This window comes from Carassius carassius, chromosome 2 (assembly GCF_963082965.1).
Source record: "Carassius carassius chromosome 2, fCarCar2.1, whole genome shotgun sequence".
In the NCBI taxonomy this organism is placed as follows: domain Eukaryota; kingdom Metazoa; phylum Chordata; class Actinopteri; order Cypriniformes; family Cyprinidae; genus Carassius; species Carassius carassius.
The window spans coordinates 9,968,926-9,993,083 of record NC_081756.1 but is presented as its reverse complement, the minus strand read 5'-3'; the positions used below and the strand labels follow the sequence as shown (position 1 = coordinate 9,993,083).

General features: G+C 36.8%; 1 protein-coding gene across 2 annotated transcripts in view; it reads right to left on the bottom strand.

The window, feature by feature from the left end:
• LOC132101897 (metallophosphoesterase MPPED2-like) overlaps nt 1–24,158 on the bottom strand; it is a 61,705-nt gene that overhangs the window by 2,437 nt on the left and 35,110 nt on the right. For both annotated transcript variants that reach the window (XM_059507125.1, XM_059507132.1), the window contains exons 5-6: nt 7,186–7,301; nt 6,240–6,353 (exon numbers count right to left, since the gene is read on the bottom strand). In XM_059507125.1, coding sequence (XP_059363108.1) covers nt 6,240–6,353; nt 7,186–7,301 — 230 coding nt within the window. The remainder of the gene's footprint in view (nt 1–6,239; nt 6,354–7,185; nt 7,302–24,158) is intronic.

Genomic DNA, 24,158 nt, shown 5'->3' with positions numbered 1-24,158 from the left:
ATTTCAGTTGGTCTCTGGAACTGCCAGTCTGCAGTTAACAAAGCAGACTTCATTTCTTCTCTTGCTACTCATTCCGGTCTCAACCTCATGGCACTGACAGAGACTTGGATCAAACCTGAAGACACTGCCACCCCTGCAGCCCTCTCCACTAATTTCACTTGTTCCCACACTCCTCGTACCACTGGGAGGGGTGGAGGGACAGGTCTCCTTATATCAAAAGAATGGAAATTTGATCTTCAGCCATCACCTACAGGTACTGGTGCATTTGAATCACATGCCATTACTGTAACCCACCCTGTTAAAATCCACTTTGTGGTCATTTATCGTCCCTCAGGTCAATTGGGAAACTTCTTGGAGGAGTTGGATGTGCTGCTATCAAACTTTCCTGAAGATGGTACTCCTCTGGTACTGCTTGGTGACTTCAACATCCACCTAGATAAACCCCAGGCTGGTGACTTCAAAACTCTGCTCTCCTCATTTGATCTCAAGCTAGTGTCTACTACAGCGACTCACAAATCAGGCAACCAACTGGACCTCATCTACACACGCTGTTGCTCTGTGGACAATTCTTCAGTTGCTCCACTGCACACCTCAGACCACTTCCTCATTACTGCTAACCTAGCACTTACTCCTGAAGTGCCTCACACTCCAACGCAGGTCACCTTTCGACGGAACCTACGCTCACTCTCTCCATCGCACCTATCTTCTGTGGTTTCATCCTCGCTTCCTGCACTCTCTCAGTTCTCTGCTCTGGACATGAACTGCGCTACGGACACTCTTTGCTCCACTTTAACATCTTGCTTGGACAACTTTTGCCCACTGTTGTCTAGACCAACACGCACTGCCCCATCTGCCCCCTGGCTGTCTGAGGTTCTCCGTGAACATCGCTCTAAACTCAGGGCTGCAAAGAGGAAATGGCAGAAATCAAGAAACTCTACAGACCTCAGTGTGTATCAGTCTCTCCTATCTTCCTTCTCTGCAAATGTCTTCACGGCTAAAACATCCTACTACCACAACAAAATTGACAGCTGTTGTGACGCTCGGACACTCTTCAAGACTTTCTCTTCTCTTCTTAATCCGCCGCCACCACCTCCTCCATCGACTCCTTACAGCGGACGACTTTGCAGTTTTCTTCACAAATAAGACAAGATCCATCAGCGACCAATTCTCCACACCGCAGACTGAGGACAACTTCACAATGACCGACGCACACTCTTTCTCCTCCTTCTCCCCACTCTCAGAGATGGACGTCTCCAAACTTCTCCTGTCCAATCATCCTACTACTTGTCCACTTGATCCGATCCCCACTCACCTCCTTCAAGCGATCTCTTCTTCAGTCATACCTTCGCTTACTCACGTTATCAACTCCTCTCTTCACTCTGGAACATTTCCCTCAGCATTCAAGCAGGCTCGGGTAAGCCCACTGCTCAAGAAACCATCTCTAAATCCAGCGCTTCTTGAAAACTACAGACCGGTATCCCTTCTTCCATTCATTGCAAAGACACTTGAGTGAGCTGTGTTCAACCAGCTTTCTATGTTCCTTGTACAGAACAACCTCCTGGACAGCAACCAATCTGGCTTCAAAAGTGGCCACTCAACTGAGACTGCTCTGCTCTCGGTTACTGAAGCCCTGCGACTAGCAAGAGCAGCTTCAAAATCCTCAGTACTCATCTTACTGGACCTGTCTGCTGCTTTTGACACTGTTAATCACCAGATTCTCCTGTCCACCCTCAGAAAGATGGGCATCTCTGGAACAGCACTCCTGTGGGTTAAGTCCTACCTCTCTGACAGATCCTTCAGTGTGTCTTGGAGGGGTGATGTTTCAAAGTCACACCACCTTGCTACTGGGGTTTCTCAAGGCTCAGTACTTGGACCACTTCTCTTCTCAATCTACATGACATCATTAGGATCTGTCATTCAGAAGCATGGCTTTTCTTATCACTGCTACGCTGATGACACCCAACTCTACCTCTCATTCCAACCAGATGACCCGACGGTAGCTGCTCGCATTTCAGCCTGTCTGAGTGACATCTCTAGCTGGATGAATGACCATCACCTTCAGCTTAACCTTACGAAGACAGAACTCCTGGTGATTCCAGCTAACCCATTGCTTCATCACAACTTCTCTATACAGCTGGGTTCATCAACCATTACTCCTTCGAGGACAGCTAGAAACCTAGGAGTTGTGATGGATCATCAGTTAAGCTTCACAGACCACATTGCTACAACTACCCGGTCCTGCAGGTTTGCCTTATACAACATTAGGAAGATTAGACCCTTCCTCTCAGAGCAAGCAACCCAACTTCTTGTCAAAGCTCTTGTTCTCTCCAGACTAGACTATTGTAATGCTCTCCTGGCGGGCCTTCCTGCATGTACTGTCAAGCCTCTGCAATTGATCCAGAATGCAGCAGCGAGGGTTGTCTTCAATGAGCCAAAAAAAGCTCACGTTACTCCTCTCCTCATCAGGTTACACTGGCTACCATTAGCTGCTCGCATCAAATTCAAGGTACTGATGCTAGCCTACAAGACGACCACTGGCACGGCACCAAATTACCTAAACTCATTGGTTAAATCTTATGTGCCCTCCAGAAGTTTGCGCTCTGCAAGTGATCGACGCCTTGTGGTACCATCCCAAAGAAGTTCAAAATCACTCTCACGGACCTTTTCCTGGACTGTGCCCAGCTGGTGGAATGACCTCCCAATCTCAATTCGTACAGCTGAGTCTTTACTCATTTTCAAGAAACAGCTAAAGACTCATCTTTTTCGCCTGCACTTAACCAACTAACACTAGCACTTTTCCTTTTCTTGTCTTTTAATAAAAAAAAAAAAAAAAAAAAAAACCTACCTATGCGTTCTATACTAGACTAATTGAGACTTGTCATGGCACTTGTATACTGTTGTTGTTCTCTTGTTGACCTGACTGCTTCTATTGTTCTCATTTGTAAGTCGCTTTGGATAAAAGCGTCTGCTAAATGATTAAATGTAAATGTAAATTTTAAATGTAATGTAAATGTTTCAAACTCATGACTTCTCTTTTTAAAGATTTTTAAGGCTCTTAAACTGACCAGAACTACACTAAATTACAGTAAAAGCACCACTATTGTGAAACTTTATTACGGTTTAAAAGTAGCTGCTTCCTCTGTTAATATATAATTTAATATGTAATTTGTGAGATGTAAAACAGTATTTTCAGCATTATTGCTCCAGTCTTCAGTGTCACATGATTAGGGCTGGGTACCGAACTTCGATGCCTTTATGGTATCGAACGAAAAACTTCGATACTATGAGTATCGAAAAATTATTTATCTTTCGGTGCCAAATTTCGGTTCCAAAAGCCAAGCGGCAGTTTTCTTTTTTTGCCAAGCGGCTGTGTCTGTGTGAGCTTGTAGCATAGCCTACGTGCATGTAAGGACCTAACTTCGCCGTGATTGGCTGTCCACCACCACGTGACGGGGACGATTTCTGAAGATACTCGCAGTCACACTACACAAGTGTAGTTGTTTTTTCTCAAAACGTTTCCGTTTTACAATGCCAAAGAGGTCTGAAGAGTATTGCAACCAAAGCCGGTGTTACGGTTTAACTGGTTACCGTGTTATCTGGTGACCAACTTCCTGGTTTAGGTCTCCGCTGCAGATGTGCTAGAACGACGGCAGCAGATTCGGCGATTCTGAAAGCACCAACTGACGTGATATTAAGTGTCTAATAAACGCAGACATGCTCATTGCATGACTCTAATATTCTTGTAAAGATTACAAGTTATTAGTATGATCGCCCGTTTCGCGGCTGAAGTAGGATAAACAAAAAAAAATAAAATAAAGTACGTCTGTGTTCGCGCGGGTTTCGAACACGCGCTAAAAGACAGCGCGCCGCGAGACAACAGTCACGAACCACCGAGCTACCGATCTACACCGAATCAGCTCCAGGTCTCTGGATTCAAGACAGGACTCTCAGCATTGCATCGTACAGCGGCTGAATCAAGGAAATGTGACGGTGTTAACTTGTGAACTGTGTTTACCTATTATGAAAATAAACCATAGCAGAACGATGACTACATTTTATGGTTCATGATGTTAAAGAACATTTCATGACTTCTCAGACAACTGTACATTTGTGGCTACTGTGGGTTAATTATAAACTAAAGAAAATGTACCATGTTTTTACTATGGTAAATATGAGTTAACGATAGCGTTTATAATTAACCCACAGTAGCCACAAATGTACATTTGTCTGAGAAGTCATGAAATGTTCTTTAACCCACAAATGCAGTTTGATTTTGCACTAAAAATGTTTTTTTTTTTTTACATTCCTTTGCATTTTAGTTGGTTCAATATTAGCCTGTACACAATATAATTTGTTTATTTATTTATTTATAATATGTTCATGTTGTGGTTTTTGTTAATTTTGGCCAAGTTAGGATTGATACCAATCCTAAGTGTCTGCTGGCACACCCCTATCCAAAAAGCACAACCAGTTGTATTAATAATGTTATCCTGAATGTGAAGTGTTACCAGAATTTGTTTTAATTAAGGTGAAAAATAAAAGTTTTGTGTTTAATGTATTTGTGTTGATGTTGAAATGGATTTTAAAACATATGATATCGGAAAAAGTATCGTTAGGAACCGGTTTCGAAACTGAGGTATCGAAATTGGTACCGGATCAAAAGATTTTGAACAATACCCAGCCCTACACATGATCCTTCAGAAATCATTCTAATATGCTGAATTGCTGCTCAAGAAACATTTCTTATTAATATCCATGTTGAAAACAGTTGTGCTGTTTAATACGTTTGTGGAAACCATGACAGGATTCTCTGATGAATAGAAAGGTCAAAAGAGCAGCATTAATTTGCGAAACAAAATCTTGTGTAAAATAATTAGTGTCTTTGGGTCAATCTAAAGTGTCCTTGCTGAATAAAAGTATTAATTTCTTCCAAAACATATCTTACTGACAACAACACCTTTGAACGGCAGTGTATTTTCCATTACTGAACATTTAATGACACACTTTTGGTAACAATACTGATAAACTATTATTATATGATATATGTAATGCAATTTATTTAAGTAGTTTCATAGGTCTGAGTGACAAAAAAAAAACTTGCTGCTCAAACTTATATGAAATGAAACTGGAGCGATTCAAGACTTAAATGAGTTTTATATTTTGTATTTAAAAATATCAAAAAGAAACAAATTGAAACAATATAAATCAAAATATTCTTCAGACGTGTCAGTATGAGCATTTTAAATAACGTCTTCAGAAAAGGGAATTATGAGTTTGCCTGCACCTACAAACACATTAAGGAAACACAATAAACAGTACAAGGTCTTTCTTCAAGTGGAGCACTAGAAACCCTTCTCGGTCTTCAACATGTCAGTATCATAATAAAAAGCCTCAAAAGCTGGAGGGAGGAAGTGAGGGGATGCAGCACATCTGGTGAACAGTCTGAAGATGAACCCAAAGGCAGATCTCCTTTTTCCTCAATACTGGGTTGAACTTTTAGCCAAATCTGGTGTTAAAATGCAACTCATATCCATATATATTTATATTCTAGACTGCTTATGGGGTTTATGTTTGTGCCGATGCAGATAATGCTGTTCTGAGACTCTGAATCTCTAAAGGAAAGATCAAATTATTTGTTACAAATATACAACATAATATACTGTACTACAGTACTATTTCTCAAACGAGTTTGGTTTCAGATAATTCTTTTTAACTTTCTATTTAAAGAATCCTGAAAAAATGTATCACAGTTTCCACAATAAAATATTAAGCAGCACAACTGTTTTCAACATTATTATTAATAAGAAATGTTTCTTGAGCAGCAAATCAGCATATTTTCATGATTTCTGAAGGATCATGTGACACTGAAGACTGGAGGAATGATGCTGAAAATACAGCTTTACATCACAGAAATAAATTACATTTTCATAAATCACAACTTTTGAATAGTAGAGTATATTTTAAGCCTGCTTTAGATATCTTTTTCAAAGATTCATCAGCTGTGCTCTAGTTTATCATACAGGGATACTGGTAGGCTCAAAAATATAAAATATAGGGATATTGGTAACCAAAAGTGACCTGTGTAACTGTTACATTAAAGTCCCACTGCAATATTTCTAGCCTCCTTTCTGTAGTCTTTATTGTGACATCCTTCAACCATGGAAATCTCAGGAGTGCATGATGACTCATGTTTTTTTTTATATATATAGCAGTGGCAGTTTGTTTTTGTGGTTACTGACCTTCATGAATTCCTCCGAAGACGTGGAGTTTGGGCCGGACTCTCCTCTGGACTGTGTTTAACAGCTCAACACACCCAACTCTTTGCAGCTCCTTCGGTACCCAGTCCCTAAAACCTACACACACACACACACACACACACTAAATCAGTTTCTAATCTCAGAGGAAAAACAGCTCACATTGTGACTCATGTACAGTCATTTGCGCTTTTAACCTAAAGCTTCAAAAATAAGTCAATCAGTAAGAAAACAACTCTAAGGTGTTATTTTACTATCATTGATATACCATTATTGTTTTAGTTGATATTTTGAATGAAATTATATTTTTATATATCTTCTGTTATCGTTTTGAGTTAAAACTGTAGTCATTTTGTTGGTGGTTCTCTTTTTTTTTTTTTTTTTTTAAATGTGTTTTTATTAAGTTTTAAAGTTTGTACTTTAAGTGAATAATAATAATAATAATAATTATTAAAATTTCAAGTAATTAAATGTTTAGTTTTTTATGGTTATGTTTTTTTGTTTTTGTTTTAATGACCAATAATAAACCTGCTCTGAGGACAGACTTAAGTTAAAGTTTTGGTAATTTTGTTGTATTGTTTTGTCTTTTTTTTTTTTAAGTTTAAATTTGAGCAACTAATACTACAGAAAAAAAGAAATATTGCTTTGAAAAATACCTGAAATAAAATATGCCTTTTAATGTTTTATTTTATTTCAGGTAATGCTTATTTTAAGTAATTAAAAATGTGTTTTAATGGTTAAAGTTTTAATAAAATGCTGACGATAGATATTACTTTATGTAAAAATTGTCACTCTTTCCTTATCCTATAACTTCATTTGACGGGTTTCTTGACAAGCATGACATCAGGCTTCATGCGAAAGCCATTTAATGTTTTCTCAAGCATTTGAATAATTGGATGGAACTCCATTAGGATTGGTTAATTGAACTCACCGAGGGGCGGCCCATGGGTCATGAGAATATCGATGCCCTCTGGGATGAGGTTCCACTTATCGAGCAGGGACTGTCCCCTGGGCAGGTTAAAACCCCAGCCATTAAACCACGGCGTCCTGCGGGGAGACACAGAAAAACACATTTATAAAAGCACTGCACATGCATCCGTCCATGCAGCGGGACAGAGACGTACACGCGCCGTTTAAAATGACAGCTGACGGCAGATGTGGAGAAACAATCTCAACCTGTCAAAGTGATCTTCTTTCCTCCATCCATCCCTGGAGGAGGCTTCAAAGTGTGAAATAAGAAGGGCTTCACTGCAGGCTGCCATAATAAATGCAAATTCTACGGGAGACGCAGCCGCAGAGAGCAAGCAGCCCCCTCTCCCATGACTGCTATGGATTGATAGCTCAAATAAAGCCACGGGGTTAATGTAGGTACGGCGCCCAAATGAAATAATGTGAAAAATGAGCCCGTGCTTGTATGTGTGCGTATTTATACATCTATATGTTTGTGTCAAGCTGAGGGTCTGATAGCGATGATAAATTGAGCGTCCATTTGTCCCAGGTCTGGTGAAAAACACTAATCACCGTCTGTGGAAATCATCAGAAAAGGAAGTCTAGCACTCTTTATAGAAAATTACAGATGAAAAGCTTTTAGCAAAGCCCAACAGCGCTGCATATTTGGGCTTGCAGTATGATGATGGATATAAGTAAACGGATAGAGATTGTGCAGTGTTTTTTGTTGTTGTTGTTTTTTTATCATAATAGATCTATTTGTGTAGGTGCTGTAATAGTAGGCAGTTTCATGTTATTTACACGTGATAGAAAAAAAAAACATGGAGCAATGTGAGAAATATTTTACTGAAAATAAATCGTATTTATATAAACAAATGTAAAATATTTATATATTCAATGAAAACATTATAATCAGAGTTGGGTATAACGCATTATACAGTAACACATTACTGTATTCTAATTACTTTTCCTGATAACGCAGTAATGCGTTACATTTTAAATGAATAAATTTTATTACAGTTACTAATGTTAATAAAATACACCCTTTTCACTATGACGTCAGCTAACTTCCGCTTTTCCGCAAAGTATACTGCTGTTATGCCTTTACACCAGAGACTTCTCGGGAAAATGTGGGAAAAATGTTGTTAATGTTTACATTGCAATTGTAGTTTTGTGTAGTTGTTCTGCAATAAAAAAAGAACTTCGTGATTATGGGAAAAATTACAAAGTCATATTTTAAATCAAAGTCCATGTGAACCGGAAGTTGTTTCCGACTTTATTTCAGTGTAGTGACATATTTCCATCTGAAAGGGAATATTGATTATAGGGCATGGTTTTATGTTTGAGCTCTTGTCTCTCGCTCATAGCAAACTAATGGTTGGAGGGGTGCTAATAGAAGTTACATTTCATGTTTCAAAATGTTGCACTCGATTTCACATATTTTAATCTGGCATTACAGTTTGGGAAACTAGTCAACTAGTAAAATAAGTACAAGTTTATGTCACAATAACAGTATCTATCTATGTCAATATATTTAATATATTAGTTTTTTTTATTAATAGATATTATATTATCCCATGATGCATGCTGTAAATTTATATTAATTAAACAATTTCCATAAGTAGCATGATAAAATTAAGCAAGTTGTTACCAAACAGTTGTACATTTTATAATAGAGTTAAACAGAAAGAGAGAGAAGCAGGAAGGTTGTAGTAGGTGCTATTTTTGACTTATTTACCTCTAGCATTTTTTTTTGTATTGAATTTAACCGGGCTCTGAAACATCGATAAGGTTTGTTACAGTCAGAGGCCGCCACAGCGACAGACACGAATGATTATTGTACAGCGGTTGGGCGGAGGGGAGACCTGACACATATAAAACGCTTCCTGCAGTCGTTCAATCTCGATCTCGACGAGTAAAAAGGGATTTTACAGAGGTCTTAAGGTGTTGTTTCTTTAACAAGGAACCAAACTCTGCAAGAAAGTGAACAGATTTATACAAAATTGTCAAACAAATGTGTAGGAAAATGAGTATGTTAAGCTGACAAGGCTGTATTGCGTTACATCCCTGTGGTGAGAACAAGCAGAAATGTGTCTTGGGGGGAGTACAATCTGACATAACTCATAGTGAACAAGACCATTCTGCGCTGCGGCAGCAATTTGTCACAGACACTGCACAAAATGGAGCTTACATGGAAAAATCCTGCAAAATTGACTTAAAAAAAAAAAAAGATGAGGGCACAGCGAGGAACAAAGATAGTTTAGCGTAAATCTAACCTATATCTCATGACCTGAACACATTTCAAATAATCTTCTCAAATAAATATAAAACACAACATTCATTCATACTGTGTAGTACATGGTGTGGACGCTGGAAGACCAGACTGCACAATGGCCCTATTGTTAGTGTCTGTGAATCAAATACACCTTCCATGCGAGTGCATTTGTTAACCTCCATAAAGATTAATGACATCCCGGTCATATAAAGGAATGCTTGTTCCTCACTGGACCCAAGCACATAGGTCTTATTATACTGTACAGAGGTGCGAGTATGTGTGTGTGTTTTGAGGGGGAGATCTGAGGACGGGATGTGATCCGGCTACACCGGTGCACCAGATTAGATAGTACTCTCACTGGTCCACCATCTGCACAATGTCAGAAAGAACCATGTGTACAGTTTTGATGCATACAGATGAATAATGGCAATGATTGTTTTTTCATCACTGTGCTCAAAATATCATTAATTTTTGAACTTGAAAATTAAAGTCCACATCTAATAATGCCTGTACATCAAAAAGAAAAGAAAAGAAAAAAAAAGAAAAAAGAAATTAAGATTGAGAGAAGTTTCAACTATGAAAAGTCTCATATCACTATGAAGTAAGATTATGTACTCGGGATAAATCATTTTGTTATAAAACCATATAAAAAACCCGATATATATAAATATGTGTGTGTGTGTGTGGTTTTAAGAGCTTTATATTTAAAGTATTAAAAAAATACAAATTAATACAATATACTATACTCGATGATATAATATAGGTCTTACTACAACATTTTGAACATTGATAAAAATATTTAATTGATTAAAATAATAAAAAATAAATACAAAATTATTATTATCTTAAAGCTCCCAATAATAATAATAATAATAATAGTTGTAGTTGTTCTTTTAAGAGCTTTTATTATCTATAAAAAAATGTATAAATATAATATTAAAATGATAGCATTAAGATCAAGCAGGTCTCGCTACAAAATGTTGAATACTGATAAAAAATATTACTTTTTAATTGATACAAATAATTAATAATAAGGGTCCATATAATATGATTAGGAAAAGAAAAGCAAATACTGGATAAACTGTTCCTGCACAGTCCTATTTCCTAGTTTCTACAGAATAATTATTAGTACTATGACACATTAATAATAATTCAAAACTTTTAAAAGTTTCAAGGTTCAGTACAGCGTTCAATGAAGAATTCATTAGCATACTATAAAATGATTTTGTAGTGCAAAAAAATATTTATATGCCAACTTGAATGGATAATTACATTTACGCTAACGGTCTTATAGTATGTAATATTATTTATGCCATTTAGGCTACATTTACACAGAGACTGACAACTGACAACAAATACACAGCATTTTTGGAACAGGTGTGACTCTCAAACTACCCTGTTTACACAATAGCTTACAGAAGTGAATACCGTCAGTATGTTCTTCAATGTTCTTCAAAAATTAAATATTATTGTCATTAAATATTATATATATATTGATCATTGTTTGTCCTCAGATGGCCTTCTATGTCAACCCCAGTGAGTATGATCATCACACACAGCCTCTCTGTCTCCTCATATACTGCTCTCTGTTCATGTGTGAAGAACGGATGGAGTATTACTAGCTCCAGCTGTCAGGCAGCAGGACATTACACACCGAGCAATGCAAAGGTCAGAGGCCTGCGAATAAAACAGACAAAACAAACAGAGTGAGAGATAAAATTAAACTCTCAATACACAGCGCTCCTCTGACCCACGCCACAGCACCACGTCTTCCTGAAGGTTTACCTCCTCCACCATTACAGAGGAAAGTCCATAGAGCTTATGAACACAAACCTTCCACCCACACTCAGCACGAGCTCCTGCTTGAACCGTTTACACTATTAAAAAGTGCACCAGACTTTGTGGTCTGACCCAGCCATGGCCTAAGAAACTGCCGGCAGAATGGGAAAAGAGTCTTTCTCCTCAGTGCATCAGTGAATTGAAGGTACAATGCTTTTTGATTCCCGCGCTTGAGAGCGTGCAGGTTGGGTCGCTCGTGTTATGGATTACAGCGTGTTATGAAAGGGTAGAGTTCAGGTCAGGGGAGAAAGAATCTGATGTTATTCTCTGGTAAAAGAATCTGATGTTATTCAGAGAATCTGTGTTTAATAGACTCGGAGGTGAATGTGGGAGCTTGTATTCACACGATGCACACAGGTTCATGTGGCTTTTGTTCGGCTGTGTGGAGCACTGCATTAAGATCAGAAACCTAAGTGTGATATACATCTGACACACCATTAATCTGCTTTATATGACAAACAATGGAAGAGCTTCGGGAAGGGAAAGAAGAAAGAAGAGAAAGAAAGAAGGGGAATGTGTGCAGAAGATAGAATGAGCTGGAGTAATGGAGGTCGGCAAAAGGGAAGAGGCAACTAAAGCAAGAAGGAAGCAAGGAAGAAGAGGTAGATTAATAATGGAATGAAAGTAGGAAGAAAGATAAAAGAAAAAAGGGTGAGAGCATGGAAAAGGTTGGAGAAAGAAAGGAAAGAGGAAAAATGACAAAAAATGGAAGAGAATGTCGAAAAGGAGCAAAGGAAAAAAAGAGGAAGAGAAAGAACAGAAGAAGGGAGGAGGAAGAATGAACAAGGAGGAAAACAAAAACAAGAAAGACGGAAGAGAGAAAGGAAAGCAGAAAGTATACAGAAGAAGAAGTAGTAAGGAGGGATGGAAGGACCAAGAGAAAGAAGAAAAGAATGAAAAAGGAAGGGACAAAGGAAGGAAGGAAATAAGGAAAGAAGGAAGGTAGTGGGGTTGAAAAAAGGTGATAGGAAAGGTGCGAAAGAAAGAAAACAAAAGGAAGATGAAAGAAAGAAAGGATCAAAGGAGGAAAAGAGAGGGAGGAAAAACAAGGAAGGAAGAGAGAAATGAATAAGAGATTAAGAACAAGACAAAGTCAAGGAAGTATAAAATTAACGATAGGTGGGAAGGAAGAAAAACGAAGAGAAGGTGGAAAAAGTGTCAGGAACAGGAATAAAAAACAAAAAGAAAGAAGATAGAAGGAGAGGAAGGACAGAAGAAAGAAAGAAAGAAAGAAAGAAAGAAAGAAAGAAAGAAAGAGCAGAGATACTGGAGTAATCTAGAAAGAAAAAAACTGAAGAAAAGAAGAGTAAGGAGAGGAAGAAAGGATGAACATAGGATAGAAAACCAAAACTAAGGAAGGAAAAAATAACAGAAAAGAGAAAGAAAAGAAAGAGGAAGGAAGGAAGGAACAGAAATCATAGAAGGAAGCAGAGTGAAATGGGGGAGAGGAAATGGGAAGAAAGGAAGGAAGCAGGGAAGGAAGGAAAAGAAAAAGGTGGGAAAGCATGAGAGCAGCTGCAGGAAGTGTGAGGAAGTGAAAGACGGGTCATGTGACAGTGATCCAGCACAGAGCAGTGTGCAGCAGTCCCCAGAGAGAGCTCCATTCATCTGCTCCCCCACCTCACTGTCACTGCAGCATACAGCTCAACTAATTGATTCTCCTGTCAAATCCAATGAAGGGTTGGATGTTAAAAGGGGTTTTATTGGTCCCGAGGGGGGGGGGGGGGATGTGGCGACCCGACTGCCACAGGACAGTATATGTATCTATCCCCACACACGTGTAATGCCCAGTTTCAAAGCACTCATCTTCATTTTATCAAGCACCCAGAGTCCCGCTGTAATGATACCCAATGCGCTGCCCCCTGATAAATGACTCCTCGGCCCAAGGCCACTCGCAGGTTAACCTAGGGGAGGAGACGTGGGGCGCTAATAGTGGGGTCTTTCTCTGTTTGGGATGCTGATAATGACCTGTGTAGGACTGTAATAGATGGATGCGGGCAGAGGGCGAGGGAACGACAGAGAAGAGGGATAGATGTTTAACCGTGGGGCACTAAGACGGCGCAGTCCTCAGGGAGAGAGCGGGACACTAAATAATAAACCCTAAACATAAATCCTAACAAAATTAAATTGCTATTTTGTTTACAATAAAATTAAAACAGCAATTTATAGAGGGTCTATAAAAAACAATGTCTAAAGATGATAGTGAACAATACAAGAACTGAACAAGAAAAAAACATGCATTTTTACTCCAAAAATACCGGTTGTGGGTTTTCAGGAGAGGTGAAAGTAAAAACAGCATCAGACATGACCCAACTGTAGTTTTCATTAAAAAAAAAATATGGCTCATTAAAACACATCCGACACATACATACGACACACACACACACACACACCCGAGAGCTCCTCCTGCAGAGCCCCTTGAAGGATTAAAGCAGGCATCAAAGGGCACAGTGCACCAGTGAAATATTCAGCAGTCTCTGTGGGAAGTGGGAGCTCTGGTGCATGTGTGTCTTGAACACGCACACAAACGTCAAAGCTGAGGGATTCAGTACCCGAACCCTGTACAGAGAAAGTGTCAGGCACATATTAAATATTTAACTAGCTCAACAGCGCTGGAAAGACTTCACACTACGCATATGAACTCCACAGCTGAAGTGAGAGACGCAAAAAAAAAAAAAAAAAAAAAATGAAGAAAAAGCTCACGAGATAAAAAGGTCTACGATCTACAGTTATTGGAGTTATTGGAGTAATTAATAATCATTCAGGAGGGAAAACAGTCTGTGCTGAGCATAAAATAAAAGATAAATAAATAAAAACAGCTCAAAAACATGCAGTGAATAATTTCTAAGTGAACCTCATCAAATGTCACATTTCAAATTTTTTTAAAACAAAACAATAGCCAAAAAAGTCCAGCACACTCCAGTAGGCTGCAATATTTTGCCAAATGTACTTGTTTTTCCAATATCAAAGAAATGCCATTTTTTATTTTATATGTAAAGTTTTTGCAATAAAGTTTTGCAATCAACAGAGATATATATTTCCCTATTTGATTTAATATGAGAGAAAACAAGGAATTATATATAGAAACGATGCTCCAATATAGGCCATGTATATTATTTGGACTGACAAATATCATGACAATATTTTCCACCTAAATTCCCATAACCATAAGGACATTTTATTTAAAATATAAAATAATCATTTAAAATGTATATGTTTTTACATTAAAGCCATACAAATCTCAATTATTACTATTAACTTTCTTTAATTTATTTTTGAATCAGCATCATTTAGAGGCAGTTCATGAAATACCACCATATTTTTTTTTATTAAGGTAATGACAATTTGAAAGGAGAATGTGATTTAACTTCATGAAAAACAATGTCAAAACGCAAAAAATTTGCAGTGGCACTTTTGCTTTTGGGTTGAAATACAGGTTTAGTGAGTAAGAAACACTGCTAATATCAAAATTCACCAGGACACAAAATATTTACCACATCTACAGAGTTATTTGAGTAACCAATTTTTATACAAGGAGGGAAACATATTGTTCAGTGCAATATAAAGAACAGTTCAAGAGCACACGGGTAGATAAATGTCTAAAAGCGCCAGAGAGAACATGTGTGTGTGCGTGTGAATACACAGACTGTAAAAGTAAAAGTACTTATAGAAATATTTACTCAAGTAAAAGTACTAGTCTAAATAGTTACTTGAGTAAGAGTAAAAAAGTATCGGATAAAAAATCTACTCAAGTAGTTAGTTACTAGTTACTTTGGGTCATATATACTGAGTCTATTTTTATTTAGATATATAGCTAAAATGTATGTAATGTATGTGTGTGTGTGTATAATTATATATATATATATATATTTCATCAGCCTTTACTCCAGTCTTCAATGTCACATAATCCTTCAGAAATCACTCCAATATGTTGATTTACTATCAATGATGCTCTTTTTATCTTTCTATTCATCAGATAATCCTAAACAAAATCTCACAGGTTCCAAAAAAATATTAAGCAGCAAAACGGTTTCCAGCACTGGTAATAAATCAATATATTATATTTATATTTTGAAGGATCATAACTCTGAAAACTGGAGTAACAGCTGATGAAAATTCTGATTTGCATCACAAAATAAATTATACAAGTATGTATTATATATGTATAAATAACCTCTGACACAATGAAGAGTGAAAACTCCAAACATAACCGCTAAGTTACTGAACATCTGAACATAACGAACCAAATGCACATTGACGGATCTTCTTTCATCTGTTCTGCAAAATGTAAACAAATGTATATTTCTGCAAGCGTAAATATTGTGGAAATATCATTATTAATTGTGTCTAGGCATAGGGGGTCGTCATGTGGCACACAGCAGCCACAGCATATTGGCAAATTATTATTAAGCATTATTATTATTATTATTATTATTATTTTTAGAAACATTCCCAGAAGCATGAACTATATAATGAAATATCTGGATTCTCACTTTTCATAAATTGTTAATAATTATAATATGCGATGGTCAAAGTAGCCTAATTATGTAATTTATTATAAAAACCTGTCTGTTTACGTAAGTAATATAGGTGTCATGCCATAACATATTTTTAATACGAATTGAGAGAATTCGCCAGAAAGAGGTATTCTGTCAGTGAGCGAGTGCAGGAAGCACCGGCATTTCAGCGATGACTCATCGGAACACCTCTGATTTGCCAATGCTTTAATAAGCTCAACAGAATCTTGTGTGATTGGTTATAATGCGCACTGCTGTAAAAACGCGTCTGTCTCTGGCTCACCGCCAGCCAGCAAACACAGATCTGAATTTAGCAGCTGATGATATGAGTTCTCACGCCGGTGTGATTGTATCAAATATAGAAAATATTAATCGGCTATTTTTTGTCTTTTGGAAGCTGCATTCAAATTGACTCCCTTCTGTTATAAGTCACACGTACAACAACTAATGTCACAGTGGTATTGTGTACTGTAATCGAGTGTAGCCCAAGTTATACCTGTTGAACCGTCGACAGCGCACGTGGTGTTCATCCAATACAGATCTTCATCACAAGCAAATAATAGCCTTTGCAGATTTGCTTTCAATTCAGTGCAGATCAAGCCACGTCTTCAACGCTCTTTCTGTTCTTAAACGTTACAACTCTGAGTGAACAGTTTCAAATGCTCAGCACGCGCGGCAGGATACTGAACGATTCATTCAAACTGATTCACGAACCAATTCAATGGTTAGTCAAATGGTTTGATCAAACCTTTGAACAGAATTGACTCAAAAGAATGAATCATTCGCGAATGGGCATCGCTCATTTCCCAGAGAAAAGTAGACAGGGCGTTTGGATCAAACTGAAGCATTTATAACATTTATTGCATTAAGATAAAGTAACGAGAGGAGCATGGCCCACAGTAACGAAGTAAAAGTACAGATTTTTCCCAAAATAATTACTCAAGTAAGAGTAAAAGTACCCATCTTTAAAGTATTAGTTACCCAAAACATTTACTCAAGTAAATGTAATGAAGTAAATGTAACTCGTAACTACCCACCTCTGCACATAACAAAGAGCAAGTGTGCTCTTTCCAAGCTTGTACGCTTCCCTCTCGCTCCTTTTTCTTCCCTCTTGGCAGGTATAAAAAGCCTCAAGGAAAAGAAAATGAAGACCTGTGCATTCACACTTCAACACAGGATGACGTGACTTTGAAATATGGATCATTTCAGGAAGCTAAAGAGTAATGAGAGCCCTCTCTGATAGACAGATGGAGAGACACAGCTAGCCCCATTCACCCACCTCAACCCTATTCACACACTAAAGCCCTTTCACACACACAAAAGAGCCACAGAGAGCCCGGACTACGCTCTGTTTAACTAAAGGAGGGCCAGAGGTGCGGTAAGGTTACCTGACCCACCACACATGATCCACAGAAAAAGGTGGAGATCTGGAGGTTTTTACAAACTTGATGCTGATCATGGTTAGTTTACAATGTGAACCTTTTATCTGAGTAACTTACAGTATACTTACAATACAAGGACAAACACCCTGGAGCACTCTGGGGTCAAGTGTCATGCTCCTTTTACAAAAAATTTATCACATCCCATGATGTCTTTTAAATAACACATGATCTGAAAAGCTCTGCTTTCTAAATCGGACTGTCAAATAAATAAATAATGCAACAAATTATATATATATTTATATATATATATAAATATATATATATATATATATATATATATATATATATATATATATATATATACACACACACACACACACTGTGTATTTTTTTTGAAAACAAAAACAAACAAACATATTTTTATTCGAAAAGGACACATTAAATTGACAAATAAAGAAATTTACAACGTTAAAAATGATTCCTGTTTCAAATTATAATTATTTTTTTTTTTCACTAAAATAATGTGTTCTTTTAAACTTTCTATTCATCAAAAAATTCTGATGAAAAAAAGGTAACAGTTTCCACAAAAAATACTAAGTAACACAACTGTTTTCTACATCGATGATAATAAGAAATGTTTCTTGAGCACCAAATCAGCATAATACATTGATTTCTGAAGGATCCTGTGACACTGAAGACTGGAGTAATGATACTGAATATTCAGCTTTAAATCACAGGTATGAATTAAATTTTAAAATACATTTAAATAGAAAATTTAACATTTAAAATTGAAAAAACTATTTCAATATATTACTGTTTTTAATGTACATTTTTTAATGCAGCCTTTGTGAGCATAAGACACATTTCTAAAGAACAATTAAAATCTAAACAAACTTTTGAAGTGCATAATTTAATACAAATAATTTTATACAAAATATAATAATCATGTTCTCTAACCTGTACATAAATCCTGAAATAAAGAAACTGAATAAGTGTAATGTACTTTCAGTACCTTTTAATAGAGTAGTACACAATGCAACCCTAATTAACTTACATTTATAAATGTCACAAAAACATTTGCTGAATGTTGTTCTAACATTCAACAGGGAATGTTTTAAGAGGCATATTGCAAATATTTTCCAACATTTTTTCCGTTACACGCACATTGAACAGACGCCTGTTCTGTGTATGTGTACTAACAGAGCTACGGTACGAAAACTGCGGTTACTTTGCTAAATGTTGTACGGGTCAGTAGCACATTGGTGTTTCATTGGTTGCAGGGTTGAAACTTGCAACCCCAGGCCATAACATTTTATAGACTGTAGATGTTAAATCAACAGCATGAAAGAAACCATAACTACTGTCTGATTCTTTCCAGAGTGAAGCTTAAGCGTGATGCTTTTCACAGTGATTTTTTTTCTATGTACCTATTTCAAATATTCAAAAGAAAAACATTCACTTGTCCTTCAAAGAGAAAAGAGATATGTAATAAAGATGTGCAACACTGGAACCCACCCAAAAGGATCAGGCTCGGTTATAAAATATTGATGTTTTATCGAATAACTTAAATCTGATGTTAACATAAATCTTCAGAAGCAGACAAGGTCTCTGAATGCATTGTTCCAATCGTGGAAATGTTTCAGGAAGACTTTGGAAAGAGACCAATAAAAATCCCTATTTTCATTCTCCTACTGTAAGCCAAAGATCAAAAAGAGGCGGAAGTAAAAAGATTACAGAGGAAGATGAGAAAGAGAGCAGCTCACAGGCTGTACCAATTAGCGTTTTGGCATCTGCTTCCCTTTATCGACCTGAGCTTGTGTACTCTACCTCCTTCACCATACCAGCGCGAGTTACTATTCAGAGCAGATTCAGAAACACACAAATGAGAAGCGAACAAACCTACACCGCTGAAAAACAGCATAGAAAGTAATATATTTTTCTAAGAAAGTTCAGAGTGTCAAATCAAAGACTGAGAGAACAAGAGAGAAAAGACAACAGAGGCCATATTTGTTCAAGTAGCTTAAATGCAACTGCTGTTATAATGGAAATGTAGCGCTATTTATAATGCTTACAAAGAGCATTACAACTCAAAGAGAGAAAGAGACAAACAGAGCTACTGAATCTAAATTTGCTTACATGTATTAGTTGCTAAAAGGACGCACATTCACTTCCACTCAATAGCTTCAGTGCATTTTTTTAAGTAATTAATACTTTGATTCAGAAAGAACACATCAAGGACGACAGTAAAGACACTTATAATGTTACAAAAGTTCAAAATGTATGCCAACAAATCCTGAAAAAATAAAATAAAACCGCATCATGGTTTTCACAACATGCCATCACATGAATATATTACAGAGAGATTGACCGATATTGCGTTTTTAATAACCGATACCAACAAATTTTTTAACAGATTTATAAAATTTTCAGTCATCTCTCAGTCATTTTAAAAACAAAAAGGTGTTGAAAGTTAGTATTCTAACTATATATTATAATAGATTATGGAAAAATGCTTAAATATGGGCAAAATATCGGTAAAACCAATTATCGGTCAGTCACTACTGTTTTTATTGTATTTCTGATCAAATAAATGCAGCTTGGTAAGCATAAGAAAGCTTTTTAAAAAACAAAAGCCTTACAGACCACAACATTTGTATGGTATTGTAAATATTCATATTAAATTATGTGTTTAAAAAATTAAAAAATTCTGTTGCATGCAAGGGATGTACAATTTTCAATACGTGATGATTTGAAATCCTCCAATTATTATCTATTTATAGTATGTGTGTGTGTGTGTGTATATGTGTGCGTGCCTTGTCTAAAGTAATATATGCATGAGTGTCTTTAAAACAAAAAGAAAACTGTAGACTTTTGTGGCAAAAGGGAAATTCATGGCGGAGACATAACTATATTTATCATAATATAATTTTGTTTGGAGTAAAACAGACTCACTGGATGAAAGATGTGCATTAGCTGTGTAACTGATGCCATATCTATGTGCTTTTTCATTATTATGCTTTCACAGGGAATGATGGCAAATGTAGTTTCATTGTACAAGTCTGTCTTGTAATAGACCAGCTAAATGAGTAATTTATTCTTTATCATTTATTTATCAAAAGTACACAAAATGCATATAAACTAAATGGTCAACATTCACAACTACTTATTATGATCAATAAATCTGCTTCCTCTGTGATTCTTTAATTGATACGCATGCTCTTTGGAAAGTCTGGCTTAAAGAAAGTTTCCTATTAAAGTTTCTTCACAGCGATGTTGATGTGCACTCAATGATTATTCCTACATGGCTTGAACACACCAACAAAAAAGTGTCAATTAAAAGCCTAATGAGCATCTTTTGCTCTTCATTCTGTTGTATTAGCGCTACCACTAAAAGCTAGCGCTAAAAGCTTCCTGTCAGGAAGTGAAAAAGAGAAAGAAAGAAAGAAATACAAAATTGCTTTTTTTTTTCCTGACAAAAATTACTCCTGAACTGGTAAGTAGGAACTTGAAGGAAGGCAGCATTATTCACACAGGTCTCCATTCAGTCTGCCAGAAGAAGTGGCTGGTGGGAGGGAAGAGATTAGAATGTGCAGTCTGGGAGGAGGGCGGGCGACACTACGATCCACTGAGCCGTGCACCTTATTATTGCTTGTAAGGAGTCTAGGGCAAAGGTTTTAGTAGTCAACAGAAAAAGGGGGTAAGTGAATAAATGCCTATGTGATAAAGGCTATTGTCTTAACCTTTCTGTATTGAGTGTTGCTAGGGTCAGAGAGAATAGGCACTTACAATGGACAGGATGTCATATAAATGGCCAGTTGTTAGTAAATATATATGTATAAAAAAATTGTTTTTTCACTTTGTGAGTAAATGAAGCCATATTGTGTTGTTTTCAAATATTTGAAAGGCTGGAAAACATAATTTGATTTACAGTTTTAAGTTCACAATTAATTACTTTTGCTCCAGGTCTCAAAAGACTTTTGCTATCAAAATGTCTGAAATGCTTTTGCTATCAATAAAAGAAAAAAAAGAAAGAAAAAAAAATTAAACAGTTACTTCCATTTCCTTTTATACACATTTTTTTTAATATAATACATTAATACAATATTTTCTTTCTATCTATCTATCTATCTATCTATCTATCTATCTATCTATCTATCTATCTATCTATCTATCTATTCCAATTTATATATATAGAATCAAACACAATATACTTTATTGTCTCATTCCTGGGAAATTTGTCAGTATGTTTTTATTCATGCAAATGTGGTTTTGTTCCACACAGGAGAATGTAATATCATGAGAGAATGTAAGTAAGATAAATTATACCAAAAGTAAAAAAAAAAAAAAACAAAACAAAAAAACATATCATTTGACATTTTACTTAGTATACAGTATATTATTATGATGTACCTACCTTAAAGGGTTAGTTCAGCCAAATATTAAAATTATGTCATTAATGACTCACCCTCATGTCGTTCCAAACCAGTGAGACCTCCGTTCATCTTGGAACACAGTTTAAGATAGTTTCAGATTTAGTCCGAGAAAAACATCATCAAACGAGAAGAACGAGTCAATCTTTCGTTCATTATCTGGCTCGGCTCGATGTTCATCTTCAGTTCTCTCTTCACATCAGTTCAGTCAGTGTACTGTTTGAGTACATGCATTACTCCGGGATATTGGTTTGTGGAGTGTCAGCCACATTAAAAAAGTTAACAGCTTAAGTCATTTGTGGATTAATGCGTATTGGAGACGCGAACAGTTTAAAACGATTCAGTTCGATTTGGTGAACTGGTTCAAGAAGATCCGGTTACATTGAATGATTCGTTCACAAACCGGATATTACTACACCTGAACTCTCTCACAACAGACCCAGAAGAGAATACAATGCTGAACAAAGTCGTAGTTTTTGCTATTTTTGAACCAAAATGTATTTTCGATGCTTCAAAAAATTCTAACTGACCCTCTGATGTCACATGGACTACTTACCTTTCTGGACATGGACAGTATACCGTACACACAGTTTCAATGGAGGGACTGAGAGCTCTCGGACTAAATCTAAAATATCTTAAACTGTGTTCCGAAGATGAACAGAGGTCTTACGGGTTTGGAACAACATGAGGGTGAGTCATAAATTACATAATTTTCATTTTTGGGTGAACTAACCCTTTAAGGTTATAACATGAACTACCTAAACCTAAATCCATGAACTAAACTCAGGACCTTTGTCATTAAAATAAATGCCACTGAAATCTAATAAATGTAATGAATGGTGGAGTCACATGAGGTCATGACAGTGCATGGCGCCTTGTGTTTGCATTGTGCTTGTAAAATCCCTGGCATGTATGACAAACACAGGCCTGGCCAATAGCAGAACCTCTATGTTGCTCATTTCATGGGTAATTAGATTCATGCAACTGTCCTAGTTCTCATTATAGCTCTCTTTCTCTCTCTCTCTTTCTCTGGCTGCTTGGTTCCAAGATGGATTGAGTGGGCCGCGGTGCGGTATGTAACTCGTGGCCCGGTGCGGGGAAGCTTAGCGCTTAACATATGTGCGTACACGTAAACAAACACCAGCTCCATTTGACGTCCTGTCAGCACAGACCTCTGTCTTTCTAATCAGATCATCGATGTCTGCCATATGTTTCCCTTCACCTTTTCAGAATGATCCTAAGCAGTTTTTTGCTACATCTATGCGGTTTAAACTTGAAAAAAGAATGCAGGAGATGAAGAAACAGGTTTTTAAGCACAATTAGCAAAGCACGGCTACACAATGACCTTTGACACGAAAGGAGAAAAGAGTCATTCAAAGCCGAGAGGGGGCCGCTACCCCTCTGTCACACCGCCTGGCGCTGTGGGTCTGTCTGTCTGACGGTCATGGCCGAGGGTCTGTGCAACATACCCAGACATGGGCTGCTAATTAATGTTGACAAGCTGCCACTCCTCCCGGTCAAGGGTCACCTTGCAATCACTGACAAGTGCAGGTAGTGTCTGCCCCTGGAAAGACGACACAATGGTTCCCAGACGACCTCCTCCGACCCTCCCTCTCCTGTTGTGCCGCTCCTCCCCCCTCCTCCAGCACTAGCAGTGATTTCGACCCCCATAACCGCCCCCCACCTCCTCATTCAAAAGAGGGCAAAGTGTTTTTGTTCTTTCACTCTGCATCTTTAACAAGCAAAGCAGACTCAATCCCATTCATGCACTATACGCTACATGTATATATATACACACACACACACACACACACACACACACACTTAATTGTGTAAACATAGAATTATATTACATTTATATACTACATGAAATATATTACTTTTATATGATGCACCGTTTATATATCATTTAGATAAGATTTTTTTTCATTACACAACTGACCATTAAATCTCTTTCTATACATCTATATGAATGTATTAATTTGAAATATTTCTACATATTAACGATCTATCTATCTATCTATCTATCTATCTATCTATCTATCTATCTATCTATGAAATAAATATAAAACAGGGTTGTTGTGATACATGTGAAAATTAATTTACGAAAAGAAAAAAAAAAGTATGAAATATGATGATGAATAAAACAATTCGGAAATAGTATTATTCAATAGCATGCACATTGGTTTTGCAAGCGTTTAAAGGGAGTGAGAGAGCGGGAGACCCAATGGAAAACAACCAACCCAACACAGAATTAATAAAGATTATAATTTGTCACAAAAAAAAAAAAAAAAACTCAAGCACATTTCTAGCAAATCCTAATTAACCCTAAAGAAAACCAAACTGAGATCCATTTACTGAAGGCTAAATAATTAATGCATGAGGAAAAACAAACAAACAAATGCTAAGTTCGATGCTGAAAGGCCGTTTCCTCAAACTTTCCCTGTTGTTTGTGGTTTATCAGCGGGTACAGAAAAGAATGTTTCATCAAGCTGTATTTACTCAGTGCAACT